Source organism: Parasteatoda tepidariorum, chromosome 12, assembly GCF_982258835.1.
Source record: "Parasteatoda tepidariorum strain Cologne lab strain chromosome 12, Ptep-v5.0, whole genome shotgun sequence".
Taxonomy (NCBI): domain Eukaryota; kingdom Metazoa; phylum Arthropoda; class Arachnida; order Araneae; family Theridiidae; genus Parasteatoda; species Parasteatoda tepidariorum.
The window spans coordinates 63,286,385-63,310,977 of record NC_141766.1 but is presented as its reverse complement, the minus strand read 5'-3'; the positions used below and the strand labels follow the sequence as shown (position 1 = coordinate 63,310,977).

The following is a 24,593-nucleotide window of genomic DNA, read 5'->3' as shown; positions in this document are numbered from 1 at the left end:
CCTTTAGGTGGGGGGGAGAGACATATTTTAAACGTCCTGTTAAAGATCCCGCGGAAAGATCGGGTGTCAACGTCCAAACCTCCAAAGAAAGAAGCATGGGTAATAAATTACAGGAAGCCGCATTTTGGGGATGCTGTCGTTCTTCCTTCGCCAAATGAATATTGGCTCCAAAAAAGATGAATTGGAGCTGTAGAGTCAAATATGACAGTCGTATGCTTACATAAAGAGGATTTCTTTTTAATATGACTGGAAGGATTTTATTTAATTCACGTGAGAAGTTAAATTCTTTTTAGAAGTATACAAAAATTTGAAAAAATAATTAAAATAATAATAGATTCACACTTAAAAACTTATTGAAAAGTGATTAGTGAAAAACATAGTAGAATATTAACTTGATAATTAATTAATACAAAAAAATTTGAACATTTCTTGACGACTATATGTATGTCAAAAGATGATTTCATTTTAATATTGACAACAAGGACTTTGTTTTAATTCATGGGAACAGTTAAATTTTTTTTTAAAATTAATATGTGAATAAAAACTTGAAAGATTAATTAAATTTATTATAAATTTACACCAATAAAAATTTAAAGTGAAGGAAAAGGGAAGAAATATGGGAAAATATTAACTTAACAATTAAATAACGCTAAGAATTAAAAAATTTCTTGAAGATTGTGATATATTTTATTATTGACAGAGAGGATTATTTTGATTCGCGTGAACATTTGAAATATTTTATAGAAGTCTATATATGCATAAAAATATGAAAGAATATTTAAATTAATTAATAATTAACGAAAAAATCAAACAATTATTAATAATTTTGTAAATGAAGACTCTGGGAGATTATTAAATCAATAATTAATTAACACAAAATATTAAAACATTTCTTGAAGACTATAATGTATATAATCCAAATAAGAATTTGGGAAAATATTTTTTTCTGCAAAAATATTTTTTTTAAAAATTACATTAATTATTATAATATATGTGATTTCTCAAAAAATTTATTAAAAATTATATTAATATGAACATAAGTTTTAAATAAAAAAAATAAAGTGTAGCTTACTAAGCTATCAGTAAGAGTACATTAGCATTGTTTCCCTCATTATTAGTTTACTGGTCAATATGATAATTATTCAGATAAGTTATAATGAAACCATCATCAAACCTGATTTTTCTTGCAAACTTTTCAGGTTTTTGCGCTGTTTATGCAGTAGTAAAACTTATGCTTTAACGTTTGGTATAAAATAAATTTTGCCGCAAAGACACCTAAATAATTCCTATCGTACTGGTTGCTGGCTAAATTGATTTTTAATTTTTATTTCACTAATATCTCAAAAACTGCTAAAAGCTGAAGCTTTTTAGAGAAAGATGATTTTTTTTTATGCCAGTGTCTTACTACATTTGCACTGAAATACCTGTTGCGTCGATAAAAATACGGGGTAGCATTTACTAAACATAATTTTTTTTTGTACCAGCTGCTTCAGTTTTAAACTATCACAATTATAAGCTTTATTTACAAGCAGATAAGATTTTTTTCTTCTTTTTAATAAATGAAATGATTATATATTATCTATTTGAGAAATCTTATCAACTTATCCAGGGGAACCACTAACGGGAAAATTTCTTAAAAATAGCGGATAGTTAAATTAAAGAACCAAATTGTTTTTACTAATTCCGATTGACCAAAATTCATTTGTAAATTAAAGGAAATCTTAAAACTGAGCAACATAGCTCTGAATTTTAAAGTGAAATTAAGAACTGAAATTAGTTAAAATTGTTAGACATTTTTTATACTAGTTATGAGAATGATGCAAAATGACAATTTAACTTACACTGCTTGAGATCATAAGGGAATATTATTCATTGTTTGAATATTTTATTTATGAGCCTAATTTAACCCTTTTAAAGGCCGAGGTAAGTATACTTACCACCGCGTTTTACCACTTTTAATTTAGGTTTCCATTTTTCAATAACTTCAGCTTTCTTGAAGTGAGTTTGAATAAAATTGGTAACCATTTGTCACTTTTAAAAAGCGTATAAAAGTTATAAAATACATAATTCCTTTTGAAGTTTGTAGCATTTAAGGAATTTATTTTATAAATAAAGAAAAATAAAAGTCAGTAAGTTCCTAATAGGTCATGTTAAATATAACTTCACCACTTTACCACCAAAAAAATAGCATTTTTATAAACTAAATGAGTTTTTTTTTTATATCAATTACTGTTCTTAAAACAATTTCAATTCCAAAAATACTTTAATTTACCTTTACTAGAAATAAAGTGCCCGTTAAAGGGTTAAAATAGCTCCAAATTTGCACCTTTTTTTTAAAAAAAAAATTTTAAGTTTTTAAATATTTAAGAATTTGTTTTAAGACACAGATAAATTTATACGGTGCATGCATAGTTTAAATTTACATCTTTGTTTTGAGCTAAAGGCACTCAAATAATAGATTTTTAAATTTTCTTGGCGAGAGAGCATTAAAAAACACTCATGTTGACATCAAAATGAAGCTAAGAGTCAAGTAGACCTGGCAAAAACAGTTCTTCAAATAAAATAAATCAAACGATGAACTCTCGCCAAATTATGACGATAGAGTTATAGATGACTACATGTAATACTGTTAACAGACATAAAGACTGCACTACATTTCTAAGAGGCACAATAAATGATTTACAGCACTTACGTAATCGTTCTGACTATTAATCATGAGTGAGACTTTACAATGTTTTTACACGCACGTCACTTTTGTTTATATTTTTATTCATCGTAACAGTAAATTGTGTGTTTTGAGTTGAATGTCAGATGATAAAGATCGTGTTATCACGGAAAATAAATGTTTTTTTTTTCTTTTTTGTACGTGCTTAAGCATTTTAGAAAGGTTATGTATGAATTATGCTAAGAATAATGTTTTTTTCTTATTTATTTACTTTAACAAATCTAACTATTATATTTTAAAACCGTCGTTGAACAGCCGACCCAATTTAGGATTTACAACTACCAGTGTCTATATCCGTAGCCTTGTAATTTTGAACCAATCCAGAAGACAAGAAAACTCCTGGATCAGTATCAGTACCCCAAGAGGTTGATTTGTTATGGGAACATGGAGGACTTGCATTTAACGTGCATCAGTTCCCATATGGTCAGCCATCAGCCCCCATAACGTGCATCAGTCCCCATACACGGGGAGCCATCGGCCACCGGGGATCGAACCCCCGACCTCATGGACATGAGCCCAGTGTCCTACCAACCAGGCTATTCCGGCCAAACTAACTATATGTGATAAATTGTGTTTTTTTTCTCTTTTTTTTCTTCTTACTGTGCCTTTAAGAAAAGTTTTAGCAATAATATCAGAGATACCAATTTGCTCCTGATTGCGGATAAATATTTTTCTAGTGATAGCAACATTTATATTTTTAATTTTATGATTCTTTGTTTTGCAAATTAGATTTATAGGGTCTTTCCCACCACTACTTCTAAATAATTTGAGGGCTTGTATGAAATGCAACTTTGTCATAGTTACATCATGTTGAACTTTTTAAAATGTCACCATAATTTAGTATACAGTTTTTTGCATCTTTTTTTTTTTAATATTTTGCAGAAATCAATATTTATTTCGACCATTTAAATTAAAGTATCATGAAATATTTATTGATCAATTAAAAAAAAATCTTTTTCACGGTGCTCTAAAATCCGATTTGAAATTAACCCTTTGACGCAGATGGGACACTGGTCCCTTTTATATATATATATATATATATATATATATATATATATATATTTGATACAATATCAGAAAACACTCTGTTTTACGGATATAAACGTGTGGGCTGATGAAAAGATTATATCTTTTTTTTCCGGTTTTTTAAATAAAATTTCATCCTTTTTTTTTTTTAAACTGTCATTTGTTATTTTTTTACTTATTATTCCCCCCCCCCTTTTTTTTCATATGTCAATAATTTTTCTTTGTTTTATTCTTCATTTTGTACTTATATATATATATATATATATATATATATATATATATATATATATATATATATATATATATATATATATATATATATATATATATATATATATATATATATTTCCGACGATCTAATTGCAAGTAATAGCAAATTTTGGTATTTTTTTAATTAAAAAAAAAAGTTTTTATTAGTTACTTACGAAAAAAAAAATGTGTTAGATTATCGGATTTTTATATTTAAAATATGAAATCCACAAAAAAAGGTAGTTAGAAAATTAATTTGTCATTCTTATTCATAAATTTATTAAGAATAAATTTTATAAATTGAATAAATTTTTAGACCTTTCTTTTAGACCTAAATAACTGCAAATTTGAAACAAACATTGTTTAGAAGTCAACCCTGTAGAAAAATTTAATGTAGAAAAAGGTGTTTCATGCTGTATTTTATAACAATAAACGATAAAATGCTAAATAATCATTTAATTGATGCAATATAATAAAAAAAAAGAAAAATATTTTAAATAACAATTCTGAGTCAAAGGGTTAAATAACACACAAATTCTTGCTTTAATAATTAATTTATAGTTTGTTACAATTACGAAAAAAGTAAAAATATTTTCTTTTATTTTTCAAATTTCTTTCATTAAAACAAATATTCCTCAATAAATCAGTTAAAATAAATTCAGCAAATAAACAAATCAATCCCACAACGCACTCATGACATCTTTATAATCCTACACAAAAACCATAAATTATGATAATATCAGTGATTGACACTTCACTCAAGGGTTGTGTGAAGAAGGAATAAATTAAACAAATTAGAACGTATTCATTTAAAGCAAATAAAAATTTTGACTAAACTACGCAGAAAAAGTTGTTAATCTAGGAAAACCCACAATATATTCTTGTGTTCATTATTTATAAAACAAACACACCTTCTGCAGCCTTTGTAAACTTTCGGTTTCCCATTTGGGGGTGGTGTCTGGGAAGGGATTGGTGACGTCATATAGAGAATCATGAATCATAGAAGGGAGCTTACGCTTATTCATAACCCTACAAACGAATCACGCAGTTGCAGTTAAGCTTACAGAGTTTTGTCCATTGTTTTTTTAAATGTATTTTTGTTTTCCTTTTAAATGATTGTTCTTAACAAATTGTGAAGCGGCAAAGAAATATTAAGTCTTTAGAATTTTACTTTCATGTATTTATTAACTTTTTGAAGCAAATTTTTATTAAGCATATTTTTCATACTTTTTTCATTATATGCATTATTTTAGGTCAAAATAAGTTAAATATTATATTCAGCATTTTATAAAATTATAGTTATGAAATGCAGCATTTTTTTTTCCCCTCCTGAGTTAAAGGTAAAGTCTTTTAAACACTCCTAAACAATAATTTTGCAAATTTGCGCTTATTTGCAGTTATTTAGATCTATGAGAAGCAATTGTTCATATTTGAAATTTCTTTAATTTACAAAATCAATTATTGATACATATGAATTAAAAAAAGGTTTAATTAGAAACTTTTTTAACATGTTTAGTTGCAAAATCTGGAATTTTGAATACGCTCATATATCTACCAGTTTATACGGTCGTTGAAAATGATTTTAAACGTAGTAGTAAAACAATTAAGCTTGGGAGATTTTTCTAAAAGTAAAACTATTAAGACATTTTTTCAAATTTTTAACTTCAAGATTTTAACTTCAAGAAAATTGTTTCTCAATGGCCGTACAAGTTGGCAACTCAGCTATTTCATAGTCAGCTGACTTCATCTATCTCGCCTCAATCTATCTTCGAATTCATGTCGAATATTATCGCTTTTTAAAAGCAGTTCCTCAATTTTGGATTTGTTTGAGAAATTGTATCTTAAAAATTAATTATGCCAAATAGCTTCCAAAATGTTGGGAATAAAGTACGATAAACGGTCTGTAGAGAAAGCGAAGTCGGTTGTCAATAAAAGCACTAACAAATTATTATGAATAAACAAAAGAATAAGGCCCTGCTACACCAAGCGTTCCGTAGCGTGGAGGTAGCGAATTCCACCTCTATCTTGGATGTATTTTGTTAATGTCCCTTTCCAATTTGTGTTAGCTGTTCTCTGCCTTAAAGCCGTATTTATAATGAGTACAGAAGTCTGCTTATATATGTGTAACAAAAAATAAACAAGAATTTATATGTATTAAAATAATTTGCTTAATTAAGAGCCCACAAATTTTATTTCAAACAGTTTTTTTTAGACAGATGTTGTCATTCCAGGAAAATTCTTTTAATTTGCAACCGATCTAAGTTACTCTAAAAGTAAAATTATAATACCATCAATCTTATTTCCAGAAATATACTTTTTACATAACAGATAGTTTCACATTGCGCTCTCTTATAAGCGGTCAGGGTTCAACATCAATCCCTTAAACGTGCTTGAACTTTGAACCCTACGTTCAATAACTATTTTTTAGCCTAGTGCGTAGGCAACGAAAAATATCTCACTTTTTATGTTATGAACACACACCTTAGGGGGATTTCTTTGCTCATCGCTCAACTTATTCTAAGAAGAAGCGGAAAAAAAAATAAATAAATAAATGTGGGTGATCTTTTGACCATGTGCAGAAGAGCATAAAGTTTCGAATTTCTTGTGAGAGTGACCTACCTGAAAACTTTTAAGAAATCGAACTTTTTTTTTTTTTTTTTCATTACATGAAAGAGCATTTGGTGCAAAAAAATACATACATATTCAATTTAATAATAGTTAGGAAGCGTACGCCATTTCAAACTCTCTAACATTCGAATTTTGGGAGAAACAAATTTTGATTTATGAAATTTATTAAAATGTTAATTAATGTGCCTTAGCCACTTGGAACTATGGAAATTCGACAGTAGTTAGAGGGTATGTCATATATATATATATATTTTTATTTATATATATATATATATATATATATATATATATATATATATATATATATATATATATATATATATATATATATATATATATATATATATATATATATTTTATTTATATATTTATATATATATATATATATATATATATATATATATATATATATATATATATACAGAGATGCCAACTTGCTCCGGACAGCAAGTATACACTTTAAAGTGGTAGATTATCAATTGTGATTCTTGGTTTAATAAACTCAATTTAGTAGATTTCTATCCACCATTCATTCTAAATAATTAGTAGGCTTATATAATTCACCACTTTATAGTACATACGTCATGCTATACCTTTTAAAAGCAAGCAAAAATAGTCAAATATTTGCAAAATTTACTTTGTAGTTATTTACCGTTTTTTAAATTATTATGGAGTGTCCGGAGCAGTTGGCATCTCTGTATATATATATCTATCTATATATATACATATATATATGCATATATATTGAGAGAAAGAGCATCGTTTTGCGAATATAATCGTATGAGCTGACGTCAGGAATGTATTTTTATTTCTTTATTTTAATTCTAGCTTTATTTTTTTTTTAAAAATTATAATTTTTTTTAAATTTTTACAAATTAATTATTTTTTCATAATCACTTTATTATTCTTTCTAAAAGAATTTTTTATTTCTTCCCTTGTTTTCTTTGTGTTTTTATTGATATATATATATATATATATATATATATATATATATATATATATATATATATATATATATATATATATATATATATATATATATATATATATATATATGTTAAAAATTTGAATTCGAATTTTTGCACAAATCTACAAAATTTGTTTATTCACCGACAATTCTTGTCCAAAGATCTTATATAAACAAAATTCTTTAATAACTTGAGCCAAATCAATTGAATAGTTCTCGAGAAATCGAATTTTAAAGAAGTCGCATATATATTCGATTTTTTAATTCGATTATTTAATTCATATTTTTTCAATTTGATAAAAATTCTATTTTTCTGGAACTATTCAACCAATTTCACTTATATTTTGTAATTTTTTTCGTAAAATTACATACTTTCAAATAAGGTAAAAAACTGTGTACCTTACAATTCAAATTTTATTTTACTATTATTCAATAAAATAATGAAAAAAATATAAATATTTGCTGAAATTATTTTTTGCCTGAAATTATCTTTGGATAAAAGAATTTTATAATTGTGGTCAATTTGCTTTAAAAGTTATCTAGATGTAGTGAAGTATGCAAAAAATATAATTAATATTAAGTGGACCAAACTCCTCTCCTCTATTAGGACCATATTTCCCGCGGCTGCCCCCTATATTTTTTAGGGAAAGAAATCTAATATATATATATATATATATATATATATATATATATATATATATATATATATATATATATATATATATATATATATATATATATATATATATATATATATATAATTTTTTTTTTTTTTTTTGAACTCTGTGCCTCCACTACTAAACAATAATTCAAACTCAAGAATGCCAACTTTCTGCGGTTTTTTAAGGTCTTCTTGTAGTAGCTAAATTTTGGATTTAATGTATGATTCTTTATCTTGCAAGTTTGATTTAAAGTTGTTGTTGACACCACTACAATTAAATGATTTAAATGATCATATGAAACCTCCTTTTGTTCTAGGTTCTAGTATTCAACAGTTTCTAGTCTATAACAGGTTCTAGTTTTAAAAATAATCTTAGTTTTTAATTGTTTACCAAGATATTTAAAAAAAAAACGTAATTTCAGAGTTTCAACGATTTTAAAAACTTTTAACATGCAGCAAAATTGGGACGGATGTTTTAATGTAATTGCATCTATCAAAAACTTTTCAATTTAGAGAATTATATTAATGGATGTAAGGAAAATAAAACAAGTGGAATGTTTTTGTCATAATCTAATGAAAGTTCATTTCAAATAGTTTTCAGGAGCTAGTTGCGATGAAACTTAGCTTTAGCCTAGAGATTTTTCCAGGTCGTAGTAAATTGTATTAATTAAGAAATCACGATGTAAAGAGCTGGTAAAAAGTTGAATTTTTTTCGAAAATTCTTACAACTTTAACATGTCGCCATAAAGGGACAGGCAACGAATGCAGTTTTTTACTAACACTTAGTGAAATTTGTCTCAGCAACTTCACAAGTTGGAAAGTATCCTAACTTCAAATTCAAAGAGCACGAAAAATGTAGAAGCAATCATAGTTTTTGTCAATTATTTCCACTACATTAATTCCCTCCAATTTTTCCGCAGTGAACTTAAGTATCAAATCAAGTAACATTTCATTTTTTAAACATCCAATTTGGTGAAACAAAGACAAATGTGTTCATCAAAATATGATATTAATATATTTTATTTTATTGCATAACAGTCGTTGTACAGCCGATCCAATTTTGGGACTACTAATGTTCATATTTATATCCGTAGCCTTGAAATTTTGAACCCTATCCAGAAAACAAGGGATATTCTGGATAAAGTATTGGAAGAAATGTGTAAGGAGATTTTATTAACAATAATAAAAATGAAAGCAATTATTCACAAAAACTCATGCAATGAACGCTACAGTATTAAAAATAGTTCACCGTTTCAGTTAGCATGAGAACAAAAATGCTCTTGTATGAAATTATTTTTTTAATCTTTAGTAGTTGAAAAAATTCCTTATAATGAAAGTGTTGCAAGATGTTACTAACAACAATACTAATTTATTGTTATTAAATAATTATTATATAAAAACTATTTCAATCTGAAATTTCTATACCTAAATTGAAGTCTCTTCATTACCTCCCATATGTGGACCTTTGCAAGGCCGTAGCCAGGATTTTTTTTCTGGGGGGGGGGGGAATTTGGTAAGAAGCAAGGATGGTTTCAGACATGCAAAGTAGGGGGAAAACATTGTAACAAATATTGTTTATTCTGTTGTTTGCAAAAGTTAAACTAGTAATTAAAAAATATTACATAATAATTATTTTTCAATTAATATTACAAAATAATTATAATCAATTTGTAAACAAAGTTTACAAAGGTATGCGACGAGGATTTAAAGAAAATTTTTCGATTACTTTTTTAGGACAAACCGGAATATTCCGAAATATGCTTAATAAAGTTAGTTAATAAAAGGTTTGATTCGACAGTTTTTGTTTTTCTTTTTACTGAGAGGCTCAAAGAAAGACTAAAAAGTTTGAATCCCAGAATTTCGGGGGGGGGGGATTTGTCCCGACGCCCCCCCCCCTGTCTACGGGCCTGGACCTTTGCTTCTTAGACTCTAAAAACCATCTATACCCTTGCTGAAGCATTCTTCCTAGGGATTCTTATAGATATCAGTTAAACTGCCATTTAATGCAGTATTACATTGTACCTAGATCTTTAAAATTTATTCCTAAATCTATTCATTATTATAATTAAATTGACCATATGCATGTTTGTTCCTACTTTAAATGCAATTTAACAAGCAAAATATTTAGATTCCTTAGCTTAGTTAAAATCGGTCCACATATGAAAGGTGGATTAGCTTATTAAAGGTCCACATATGTGTACCTAAAATTATTAGCCCCCTTTCAGTATAATTTACGTTTTGTTTATCTTTTTATGACTTATGCCAGTAAATTCGAAACAGTAATATATATATATAAATATATATATTTGCAATACTCCTTTATACTTCAGTAGTGAAGAGGTTAAGGTAGAAAAAATTTATAAAATTAAAAAGGAACAAAAAATAGTAAAGAAAATAAGTTTCGAAGTATTCCGGATACTGAATTGAGGGCGTAAATTTCGAAGAAATATTCCGCCTCCGCTACACCTCTTTTTTTTTTTCATCCCTAACCGCTGCTTCATATTTTTTGTATCTTCTTTTTTAACGTTAAGTACCGCCCGATGCAGAAAATCTGTAAAGTTGTAGTACATCCTGTGTACAAAGATGATGAATCTGTGGGATGCCCCCCGTCATACGAATCGTCTGTTTGACACAGCTGTTATTCTCAAGTCCAGAGCCAAAAATGGCGAGTTACCGCTTTTGGCGAAAAAATGGAAAATGATAATGTTTCAATTTTCGCACATATAGATAGTTCTAAAAATTAAGTTACTTTTATTTGGATCTGAGATGATTTATTAAAAAAACTAGGAACAGAAAATTAAATAAAAGAAAAAAAGCAATTTTAATAGATTTTTTTACTAATATAATAAAATTTGCTTGCTCCATAATATTTAATATTACCGAGAAAAGTTGCACATAAAAAATATAATTTTCCATGGACGAATGACTGCTTTTGGTGAAAATTGGAAAATGGGAGTGTTATATGTTTACGATTTATTAATGTAAAAAATTATTTTACTTATACTTAAAAAATTGAGTAAAAATAATTTTAATCAATGTGCAACAAGAAATAGGGAGCAAAAGCACTTTTATTAGAGTTTTAATTAAAGTATTTAAATCGGCTTTCTCCTTAATATTTTATATTATAGTAGAAAGTAACATTTTTACGATAAATTAGCAGAAATTAAAATATGGAAGTGTTATTTATACTTTTGTTCATATATAACAAAAAATAAATTTTACTTATACTTAAATTCGACTGAAAATGATTTTAAACACAATCTAAATATAAAAGTTCTTATTTTCTAATTTTCTATTCATGAAATTAAATCCCCTTTTTCAGTAATATTTTATATTACTGCGAAAAGTTTCGATTAAAAAAAATAAAATTTACCATTTATAGGAAATTGGAAAATGGGAGTATTTTGGTACATATTTTACCTGAAAGTCATTTTATTTGTGCATAAATTCGTGAAAAACTAATTTTAATCAAAGTTCAACAGAAAATAGAAAGCAAAAAGCTCTTTTATTACTGTTTCGATTAAAATATTTGAATCCACTTTCTCCATAATAATTTATATTACTGTGAAAAGTTGCGAATAAAAAAAAAATTACCTTGAATGAGTACCATTTTTTGTGGAAATTTGAAAATGGAAAAGTATTGATGTTTCCACACATATATAACCATAAAATTATTTTACTTATACTTAAAATTCAAGTGAAAAAAATTTTTATCAATGTGAAACAGAAAACAAAAAAGCACTTTTATTAAATTTTTATAAAAGTAATTAAATCTATTATCTCCATATATTACTGAAAAAAGTAGAGTATTAAAAAAATTACCATGAACGAGTTATCGCGTTTGGTGGAAATTGGAAAATGGGAGTGTTATTTATGTTTTCATACATATATAGCCATAAAAGTATTTTCTTGCAATTAAATTCAAGTAAAAATAATTTTAATCAACGCTTTTCAAATGTTTTAATTAAAGCATCCGCTTTCTCCATAATATTTTATCTCTAACTGGCAAATAAGGTCTTTGTTTTTACAAATTAAGAAGGGTGTAAGGTTTGAATATAAATAATTATGATTTTATTTTTTCGGGGATTTAGTTTATAATAATTATGTAATAAATTTAAACATACATTAATTACTTTAGTTATAATATTGTTTTTAACCCTTTCGTACAGAGTGCCGTATTTAGTCGACATTTACGTGACGATTTATGTAGCCCAAGTCAACGTGATATTGTTTGATAACCATTAATAAAACTAAAAGCATGTTTCGCTTAATATATTTTTTAACGTCAATTGCATTTTGATTTTTGTAACGCTTTCAAAATCTCCAAATTTAAACAAAATAAAAAAGCATCAGATTACCGACATGCAATGTGCTTACTTCGCTGCACGATTCAGTGGCGGCACTTCAGTAGAGCGGATTGCCATAACGAAAGGGTAAAATAATATTAAACTCAATTTAAAACCTATTGAAGACTTTATTATTTATTCTTTTATTCAACATACCTATTTTAAGTTTATTTATAGTAGATAAGATTAGAAACTAGGCATAATTCTCTTCAAATGTTAGTTACCATTTTAAAAGCTTAGTCTAGATTTATCATGATAGAAACCCTGTTGTTGTCCACTTCTTTTGCAAGAAGATTTTCTTAAAAAGGTAGAAACTTTTAAGCTTTAACATTTTTATTTTAGTTAAAAATATTTGATGTTGAAAAAGTTAGACATTCATAATATTACAAGTGCTAACGAAATCCACAAATAAGGAATACAACTAAAAGCGAATACAAATGATAATATAATCAAAATAAGAGAAGCTAATCAGTCACTTACCTGCATTTACTTTCTCATCTGAACTCCTCTTTCCAACAACTCTAAAAGCATTCTCAAATATGTCTGAAGTGCTGCATCCATGATAATCGAAACTTTTGAATAATAACGCTTTGGGTTTCAATCCGAATTGGTCTTGACGATAGTATGAATTCCCTAACTTTGCAATTCGTCTTGGCGAAAAACTTTTTCTTTTACTACTTTTCCCCTTCATTTTAAGGTTTATTAAAAGCTCAATATTAGTCAATGCTTTATGAACATATAACTGGTGACCGAGAAAATAGACTTTTTATATATCTAAACCAAGGGTCGAAATTTTATGCTTTTGTGAAAATTAAAGATCTCGTTTTCTTATGAGCAAATCGACTGAGTAACACATATATAGGTAAAATTTAGAAAATTATCCTATTTACCTATTTTAAGAGAAAATTAGGATCTAATACTAGAAAATTAAAATAATATATTCCGAATACAAGTAACTCTTTTTTATTAAAAAAGAAAATTACTGTCTTATCTTTTGAAGGCAAGACCCCTGACGGAGCGCGACCAGGTAGCTTGAAGATCAAAGTCGATTTGAAATCAAACTCAAAGCAATGCAAAGTAAAAAGAAATAATTTTCTTCCTCTTTTGTTAATGAAAAATTTAATTAAATTTCTATTCGAGTTTTTTGAACTCTTCAGTAACCTTTTTCTAAAAAAAATCTTGGTTTCTTTACCGAATTTTCATGGCCCTGAAACAAACTTTTGGATGATAATTATTGAGAACCGCCAGTTTTACTTTTTTATTGCTTTTTGTTAGATCAAACTTCCGAATAGAATTCATCGTGAATAGGATTTGTAATTTTTTTAAACTAGTGTTTACCTTTAAATTGAATGGGAAAAATCGATTAAATAAGAGAGTTCGGAACTTGGTCGGTGACGCCTTTGATCCAGGACTCATTGATTTTATTTTAATTTCCATGACGAGTATTTTTCGAAGTAATGAATATAAAATAAAGCCAAACCATGAGGGCATTACACCCAAACTGAAGCTTTATTTTTATACTATACATGCAATCCATTTTGCTGAGAAAATTTGACTTGGCTTTAAAATAGTTAAATATTTTAAATATTTAAAAAATATATAGACTTTAAATAAACAATCGCTAATAAAATATTATTTTTCTCCTGATGCATGATTATTACAAGGATGCCAAAGGCGACTGTAATTGTTAAAAGTGGTAAAAACTCAATTCATTTCTGTTTATTTAATATCACTTTAATTATTCAATCTTAACTACTACTAGGATTTACATTTCAAATTATTCATATTTCAAAAAAAACATTCGTCGCATTTTCTTCCAATAGAAAACTGGAAAAATATGCAAGAAAAACTGCTAATTTTAGTATATTTAATCTAATTTTGAATTTCATTAGTCACCACTGATTGCTTATATAGTTGCCCATGGTAACTCTGTTGTTAAAATTCTCAATAATTCTCAATTTTTCGATATTTTTTTCAAGCCATACAATGCAGTTTTTAAGTAATTTTTAAAAATTAATCTTCTTGTCTGGTGCTTTTTGAAGCTCTCGCTAATGAGTAAAAAATGATACCAAGGCTTTCGTGCGTTACACCCAAACTAAAGCTTTCATTCTATACTACATACGCACTATTCTCTTGAAAAAAATGGACTTGGCTTTAAAATGGTTAAATATTTTCAATATTTAAAAAATAAAATTTGTATTAAAATATCGCTAATAAAATATATAAATATGATAAATAATTATTTAAATCAGTGAATAATTCTCACTTTTTGGATATTTTATGAGATGCAGTTTTTTCATTAATTTTTAAAAAAATGAAAATTGGATCCCAAACGCTTTTCATTTTTAGAAAACTGTGGAATTTCTTCATATTTTCTCATAACCTCAGTAGAGAAAGGCGGTCCACAACAGTCATAAATAACTGTCCGGAATTCATAACAGTTATCAACAGTTTTAAAAATAGCTTATTATCCGCTAAAAGCTACTATTTATAAGACTTATAAGCTTTAAAGAAAATTTTAAAAAATTCCGTTTCCTCTTTCCTAGAAACAGCTATGAGACAGGGGTGCCCCAATCAACAAAAGGATTTTCGAAATTGGCAGATAATTTGAAACTATAATTTTCTTTCGCTTCACTAATATTTTAAATAAAGCAGAAAATAATTGGACGTATAGCCTACATATATTCATTTACTGTGTACCTGCCTGGGTAAACCACATTCATATGAATAAGGGTTATAATCAAAATTGTTAAAGCAAATATGAATTAGGTAGATCAATTTGAATTCTAATATTACTTTTCTGTGACAAGTATAAAGTTTTCCCGAAAATTCTAGCCGTGAAAGAACACGTCCTATTATATAACGATGCAAAAGGTGCCTTTATAAAAATAAAGTGGTAGGGTATTTACCCTTAAACGTATGTATAAGATGTACCGCTTAGTTTTGTTGAATATTTTCGTCTGAATATATGCTCTTTTGTGCCATATATGCTGTATCACTTTAAGCTCGAACACTAACATTGAGTTAAATATTCTTTATTTCATAAAATAATCTTTTATATTACTGTAAAGAAGGCAGAACTTTCCTACTATGTTTATCATTGCATCATATACAGAGATGCCAACTTTCTCCTCTTTGTAAAGAAGATTTTTCTAATGCCAAGTTATTTTTATCGAAGTATTTCTTATTTTAAGTGATTTTTCCGCCTCTACATATCAAAAACTCAAAGTATCATAAGAAATGCGAATTTAATTTCATGGTGACATTTATAAAAAGTATCCTTATTCGACAAGTTTTACTATTTAATTTGATACCAACTTATTAAACTTTTGGCCAAATATAAATCAAATTTATACCATATATAAATTGAGCCTCCTCGCGCGGCTGACGCTAAGATAACCACCACATATGAGTATGAGTACATAAATTGAGTGAAATTATATGAACATTTGTATAATTTATGTGTAGCGGTGAGCAACTTTAAAAAAAAATTTACTAACTCAAGAAGAAATAAATATATTTTCTAGTTCTAGAAAAATTATTTTCGCAGAGTGAAGCATATTGACATCGCTGATAAAGTAAAAAAATATGATAAATCAGTTTAAAAACGGAAATGTAGGGTTATACAGTTTATAATTTCGTTATTGATTAATTGACTTAATCTAACAGATTTGCTTTCAAATCTAGCACACAAGCTAAATAATTAGTTAGGCTTTAATTTATAATTAAGTAATTAAGTTAGGCTTTAATTTGTTAGTATCACGAGCTTATTTTAAAAATAAAGAATATATAATGAAAATTAGTATAATCGTTCCACCCCTCTACCGTAACGGCTTGCTCCGCTGGGGAAGAGAGGCGTACCGTAACGGCGTGTTCCGTTCCAAACCCACTACTCCATGTCATGTTAATTTTGAGTGGTATGTGATACGAGTGCAAACAATTAAATGAGGCAAGTTTTAAATTTTTATAAAGAAAAGCAAACAACTTAAAAAAAATTATATGTATCATTTTCCATATAAGTTCCTGATACAAAAATAGCGAATAAATTTATATAAAAAAATAAATAATGTTTTTTTTTTTTTTTTTTTTTTTTTTTTTTTTTTTTTTTTGAAAATTATATTTTTTAAACTCAAGCTCAATAACCCATCGAATGTTTCAGTATGAAATTATTTCAAGAAATAAAAATAAATAATAGTTTAGTCAGTTTATGGTCTTGCAATTTAAATACTACTCATTGTAAAAATGCAAAAAAATATTTAATTATATGTCTCATACTTCCTGATTAAAAACCTTGATAGAATAAAACTCTGATGTCTAGATTCGCCTTCTCCGAATTATTTTATCTCGATATTTTCTTAGAACTATTTGCGTCCTAACCTCGAAAGCAGCTCTTTTTTTTCCTCTTATTCCTTATATATTTTTTTCTTTGTTATTTTCTATTTTACAGCCCACCCCTGGTTGTTTTCTTATTCGTGGATTGTGTCTTTTAATGGGAGAGAAATTATAATGAATAGACTTAGTTGGCGAACTTTGCCTCCCATCACTTATCATTTGTCGATGTGTTTTTATTTCCTTATGTTGTCTTAGAGAAAACGAAAATTTCTATAATTTGCAATAAGATTTCCGTACGACTAAGCATGGCCAAAACAACATAACTCAAAGACTGTGGTTACTCTTTATGTGATGGATCATTTAAGTTGCACTGTTACAGTCTAGTTTTTGTCTTGCCCGTCTAATACCTTTCCTAAATAAACGTTTTATTTTCATTTGTCTTTTTATGCAACTGTGATGCATTAGAATTTAATACGAAGGCGTTTGGCTCATGGTTGCTACATTGTATCCCGGGCGTGTTGAACTTGTTTTCATGATAAGGCAATTAATTTTCTCGGAGAACTGTAAAGATTTATGATTGAAAAGCGTAATTAAGAGGGTCACACATCTAAATGAATTGTTCTGAATTCAAGGTTTACATTGACATAATACACTTACTAACGCTCAGTACATAAGTTTCAATACGATGTTAATTTCAAGTCAATACTATATATTACTGTTAGTACATATCTTGTTTACAATTTTAAAACAAAACTTATTCCTCGTTCGAACTACAAGGCACTGCGACTGAAAAGAGTAATTAAACCCTTCTCACACCTTCACATATAATTATTCTAAATCAAGGTTTATACTATACTAACATCGTTGACGTATTAATTCAATACACAGTTTTCAAAATAATATATATATATATATATATATATATATATATATATATATATATATATATATATATATAAGACCAAGCAACAATAAGACCAAGCAACTCCCGGATCTGCATCCCCGGAGGTATTGATTTGTTATGGGAACTTGGAGGACATTATGACCTCAGCAGATTTAACGTGCACCAGTCACCCTTTAATACACGGGGATTACTGTTATATATTTCAGTTTTTAACTTGTTTCTTGATTAAGCTACCCATTTTTCTTAGAGCAGCAAATCGCTATGATTGACAAGTGCAATTCAGGTCACAGCATAAAGGGGAGGGACAAAATTATTAATACACTTCCATACTAGTTCTATGTAAACATGTTTCTATGTAATTCTATGCAAATTTTTTGGAAGATTTCAAGTGGAAAAACTGTTGGCACAATTTCAAAGAAGATGTTTGAAGCTCTTAGAAATAATTTCATTTTTACCCACGCAAAATTCGGATCGACCAAAATGAGAAGAGCAAGCAAACAATTTATTAAATATCAGTAAACAAAAATCAATAGAATTAGAAATCAGAGAACGCAAATGGCGATGGATTGGACACACTATCAGAAAACCGGAAAAATTCAAAGTAAAACAGGCCAAAGACAGGACACTCCAGAATAAACGAACGTGACACAGAACTTTTCTGCATGAAATAATGCGATAAACAAAACATGGAGAGAGATAAAGTGCTTCGCCACCAACAGGATGGGGTCATAAAAAAGTGTCTATGTTCTCTACAGAGTGAAGAAGTAAAAATAAGCTAACAACTTCTTTCTAACTCTAATACCAGTTTTGAAATGATTGTATAGGATTCTAATCTTTATATTATTTTTTTTTTAACTATAGGGATATTGAAATAGAAAATTAGCTTTTAACTTTTTGCTTTTATTTTAGTCGATGCAAATTTTGCATGGGTAAAAGTGGCTCCATTTCAAAAAGCTTCAAGCATAATTTTTAATTACTTGCCAAGCTTGGAACCTGCCAAAACAAAATACTCAAAAGGATGACTAAGGCGCAATGGTTCATTAAAAATAAAGACAACCATAGAGATCTTAAAACTGACCCACTTGACCCAATTTTGACATGCTGAAAACAAACTTTTTTGATCTGGCCAATGTTGCAAATTTTAATGATATTAAGTTTGAAAATTTGCAAAGAAGACATCTCAGTTAAGACCAATTGAAAGCGATTGCCGGCGTGTGCATAAAGTTATCAGTGTTAACAGACAAGGTAAATGGCGTGAAATAACCAGAAGCATCAATATGGGGCGTGAAATGGTCCTTTAGAATTGAGCGGATACATTTGGCTGTATTGGGCAACAGAAGACCCACTCGAGTGGTTTTACTTACAGCACATCATGTCTCTTCTAGGCTCACGACCATATTGGTTGGACAAAATAGAAGACTGCTGCTTTGTTAGATGAGTCACGATTCTAGAGCTAATAGGTAAGTTCGAGTGTGGCCTACGAAGTACTGTGGAATCTGCATGTTGCTGCTTTTCCATGGCATCTCATTAACTGTGTTCAGTAACAACCATTCATGTACCTCCCAAACACCGAGGGAATTTTTATGGATGACGATTCCCCTAAATTGTTCAGTTTGAGGAACATTCTGGACAAATCCAGCGAATGATTTGGGCACCTCTGACATGAATCCCATATATGGGATATAATCGATATGTCAGCTTGAGCACAAAATCCTTTGTCTGAACATTTTTGCAATTATCGATTATATCTATTAAGGCTGCGTGACTGAATACTCCTGCAAGAGATTTCCAACTTCTTGTTGAGTCCATACCACATCTAGTTTCTGTACTTCGTAAGGCTAAAGGAGATCCGACACCATATTAAGAGGTATCCCATTACTTTTGCCACCTCAGTGTAGATGTATATAGCCAATTTGTTTCTTAATTTTTAAGTACATTTTTGCATCAATTCAACTGTACTTATCTATATGACTTATACTTCAAAACTTATGTTTTTTTTATTGAGACATGCCCCGTCCCCTTCTAAATACCATTTGTATTCCTTTTGCTCATAGTATTAACCCAAAGATCACATGTTCAAGACGGAAACAGAATTTGCAAAAGCTTAGATTCTAACAGCTATTTTTTGAAAAATCTGTTTCAGGAAATCTATATTTTAAACCAAAAAGTTAGCTTATTTCAATGTTTTCAATCTGAAGATCAACTCCCAATACTCGATCCAGGAGTTCCCTTGTCTTTTGGGATGGGTTCAAAATTACAAGGATACGAAATTGAACATTAGCTGTCATAAACCCATAAAATTGGGTCGACTGCTCAACGACGGTTATAAAATAAAAAATAAAATCCGAAGATCAAAAGTTCAAGATGGTTAGAATAAGGGCATCTTCGCGACCCTGGCACTCAGTTCACAATTCGTACCAGAAATTTTACATCTATATTTTTAATAAGGCAGTCATTTTTTAAAACTGAAATGATAGATGAAAGACCGAAATTTTTGCATAGTTTCAAATTAGTGTACAATCCTTTTTGACACAAGGGGTAAATATCTAACTTTCATAAGGTAGATCGTAATTTTATACGCATAAATCAAGAATGAACTTTTAAAATAAAAAATAGCCGATAGTGCTTGAAGATATTTTTTTAAATTTTCTCATTCTAGCTTACAAATTTTCTATTTAAATATTATATATTTATATCCCATAAAAAATACATTTTTGTTAGTTGTTGTAGTAGGCCCTGATTTATCAGTTTTTTTATCAAAACAAATAATATAGATAATTTATCAATACTTTTAACTTGAAAAAAAAAACTGCACTTTTTTATTAGTACAACATACAACTACCTCCCACGCCGCACAATTGTTAAAGTTAGGTCTTTTAGGGAAAATAGAGTAAAAACAAGAATAATATAAAATAAACCTTTTTCATGTTTATTTATGCAAAGTTTTTTTCTTCTTTTTCGCGAAAAAAATTTAAAAAAAAATAAAAGAAAGAAAGAAAAGAAAAGGAGTCAAAAATGCAATTTTTTAAACTAAAGTGCACTTTTTTAGAATAAAAGAATTAGTCAGTGCTTTGTTAACACTAATATTCTAAAACAATAGCCTATAAGTAACTTTAACCACTACACTCAAATTAGCAATGTATGATTCAAATTAAATTGATTAGTAAAAAAAAAAAAAAAATGCAATGCGTTAAAAAACGGAAATAGTTTTCATATAAACAGTCAATTTATAACTGACAATCTATACAACTCCTTCAACTTCAATTTTTCAAAATTCCTACTTGATCAATTTAGTTTAAAATTATAGATTTTAAATCTCAAAAGCAATAATTAATAGGAATAAAATAATTCACACCTTAACTGTAGTCCTTCCGCTTCTCGTTAGATATATGTATAACAAATTATTTGATAAATTTCACACTTAATTTTTTTCAATTCAATTAATATCCAGTCATAATATTTTTACCAAGTAATACTAATTAGTTATCTGAAAATTCCAATTTTAAATTAAATGACAGTAGTCCATATTTTATAACTCATACTATTACACAAAGTCGAACGGAAGTCCCCAGATCCGGGAAAGTGGAAGATTTGATTGAAATACCTTACGAAAAATGTGGTTATTAATTAAATGTTTTAAAAATTTCGTATAATTCATTTGATGTTATTAATAAAATATATTAATTTCATAGATTCTCATTATTATTATTATGTTTTTTATATAAAATGTGTTTAGTAAATAATTGAAAGTATTTAGTTTTCAGTAAAAATAAGAGCTAATAGAACAGATGGAAGTTAATATGTTGAAATGTTTACAAGGATAGATATTCCTACAAAAGGATTTTTTCGTTATATCTTTCAAAATATGATGATGTTTCGAAGAAATGGGTAATGATTTCTCTCTTGATTCGCCTATATTCGGTGGTATTTTGAAGTTTGATTTTTTTTAATGTGCAACAAAATCTGACAAGCATAAAAGTCATAATTAATGTCAAATCCTAATGAAAATTAAATACGAATTTCCAGGAAAAAAACTGACAAACAAAACCTAATTAATCTTTTCCTTAAACTAATAAGCTAAGTAGACAGAAACTGAAAATAATAATGCTTACAGATATATGAAAGGAAATACAGTATTTTAAGAGCAACCGTAGATGGTGAGTATTCAAATTATCAAAACATGAACATCAAAAATTGATATTTACATTTTCATTATAAAACAAAAGGAACATGAAAAGCTTTCAAAATAACTCATAAAAATTCCTCAAAGAATTCGTGAAATTTTTTTATTTACATTTATTTCAACTAAGCATTTGAGTATTTGCATTAATTCAAATTTATTGTTTTGTAAATTTAAATTTGTTCCGCTGAGAGCATTATCGTAACCAATCAATTCAACCTTCATATAATTTAATAATGAAACATTTTAACTTCATATCGAATTTGCATTTTTTAAAAATAAAAAAAATTTCTACTGTGCATTATTTTTTAAAAATGCGAAGCATAAACTATTGAGCAGTCAGTTCATTCTGGGAGCGATGAACGTAAAAGCAATAATTGTATTGAGTTTATTTCGTTTTTTGGATTTAAAAAAAAAAACAGACTTTTAAACATATTTTCGTAAAACAATCCTGAATTTAAGACCGATGTAGGCGTACCTGGACATGGAAATGAAATAATTATTAATCTTAACATCTTTGGGAAATAAAAAAATAAAATTTTTAGTACACATTTGTTAAATTTGGACAAAGCATTCGATACACAGAAATCAGACAAATAATAAATTAAATCAAAAATCAATAGTCGCGAGAGAAAAAGTATGTCGTATATTTTGTATTGGACGAAAATTTTCAAAATAAATAAATAAAACATCTGATTTTCACAAAGTTGAAATGGATAGCATATAAAATAAAAATATATGCATTAATATAATTTCTATTCTTATTTTGAAGTTTATCCCAAAATAATTAAAAAATATTTTTACCTTACTTATTTTAAAACATTTAAAAAATAATTAGTCACATAAATTATGGGAAATTAAAGCTGCATAAGGATGATAAATAAGATTGGAGTTAGAAAGGTAATGGTGGATTCCATAACTTCTTTAATTAAAAGCTAACAGAAAACGTAAATTTGTAATTCGCTATATGTTAATGTAAATCTTTTCACATAGGCTTTCTATTATTATAAAAATTACCATTGAAATATCTTTTTAACATTATTAAAAAAGTTTTTTTTAACAAAATAATGTATCTAATAATTATTCTATTTATTAATTAAATAATTTCATTCCAAATCGAACGACATTAATGTTTTATAAATTTATGGTAAGGCATAATTGTTTAAAATGCAGGTCAATTTATTTTATTGACATAATAAAACAAGACATAAATATTAAAAACTGAAACAAGTACGATTTCGAGAAAACGAAATTCGAGGCAATCAAAGAATTACTTAAGTTATTAAAATAGTTTTCTTGTGTTTAAAAAAAAAGTTGTTAAATAAAATAAATAATATTAGAAATAAGATAAAACTTAATAATAATAATTAAGTAATTTTAAATCGAAGAGCAATAAACACTTTCATTTCAAAATTCATTCAGCAAATTTTGGAACAAAATAACAAACTAGAAAATTGAGCTCACTATTATTATTATTGTAGTAATTTTCAATATTTGTAATCAAACATATATGAATATTATATATATATATATATATATATATATATATATATATATATATATATATATATATATATATATATATATATATATATATATATATATATATATATATATATATATATATATATATATATATATATATATATATATATATATATATATATATATATTCAAATAAGTAAAATCAACTTAAAAACTTAACAAACAGCTAATATTAAATGAATTAAAAATAAAAAAATTTTTTTAAAAACACTTACCTAAATATTGACTAAATTGATCTTTACTGCTTTCATATACTTGAGACTGTCTATTTTTTGTATTATGTCTTGAATCAACCATCCAAGGATAAATTGGTTTATTTACAAACATATCCTCCGCATCCTCTCTAGAAGGAAAAAGTTTTTGATCCTCACTTGACACATTTCTTGATTTATCCTCTCTATAATTCAAATATTCAACATTATCAAATGAAGGACTCTTGTCATCACGGGGGGTTTCTTCCTCTTCTAGTTGCGGTGAAAAGGGGGACAGGTTTTGTAACCTCCCCTGAAAGGGGTTGAAAAGTTTTATTGAAGTGAAAGCTGAAGTATACGTTGAAGGAGCAACAGGTGGACTATTCTGTTCTTGGCATAAACTTCTAGACAACAGTAGGAGTTTTTGTTGTTCCTCGTCTAGTTGAGAGCCTTCATCGTGATTACTTGTGTCCTCAATGTCTAGGATCACTTGAGAATTACCTGAGCTATCTTCATCGTGGGGGTGGTCATTTTGGTCCCCTGAACCACCCCCATCGAAACCCTTTGCCACCAAATCTGGAGATGCAGTGGCGTAACAACTGTTATTATTTATATAAGGAGAAAGGGAAGTCTTAAATGGCATAACAGTCCGGTAAAGTTTTTTATTTTTAGATGTTGATGATTTTTTCCATTTTGAAGTCTGGCACATGTTGTCCCATCGTAGAGTTGATGATGTCCTCCCTGGTCACATGATTAGTTGGAGGGCCAATGATTATAGAGTAAGACCTGTTATGAGGAATAGAAGAACAGTAGATGAGAGAGCGAGTTAGAAAGAAGGG

General features: G+C 27.6%; 2 protein-coding genes across 6 annotated transcripts in view; both read right to left on the bottom strand.

The window, feature by feature from the left end:
• The window catches only part of LOC147801120 (uncharacterized), a 28,309-nt gene extending 10,463 nt beyond the window's left edge, over positions 1–17,846 (bottom strand). The window contains exon 1 of the mRNA XM_087155853.1: positions 13,083–17,846. Within this exon, the coding sequence (XP_087011979.1) occupies positions 13,083–13,293 (211 nt within the window). The 5' untranslated portion in view covers positions 13,294–17,846. The remainder of the gene's footprint in view (positions 1–13,082) is intronic.
• Positions 1–24,593, bottom strand: part of LOC107440707 (homeobox protein Mix.2-like) — an 80,766-nt gene that overhangs the window by 36,238 nt on the left and 19,935 nt on the right. For all 5 annotated transcript variants that reach the window (XM_016053691.5, NM_001323809.1, XM_043044407.3 and 2 more), the window contains 1 exon segment: positions 23,779–24,540. In XM_016053691.5, coding sequence (XP_015909177.2) covers positions 23,779–24,463 — 685 coding nt within the window. In that variant the 5' untranslated portion in view covers positions 24,464–24,540.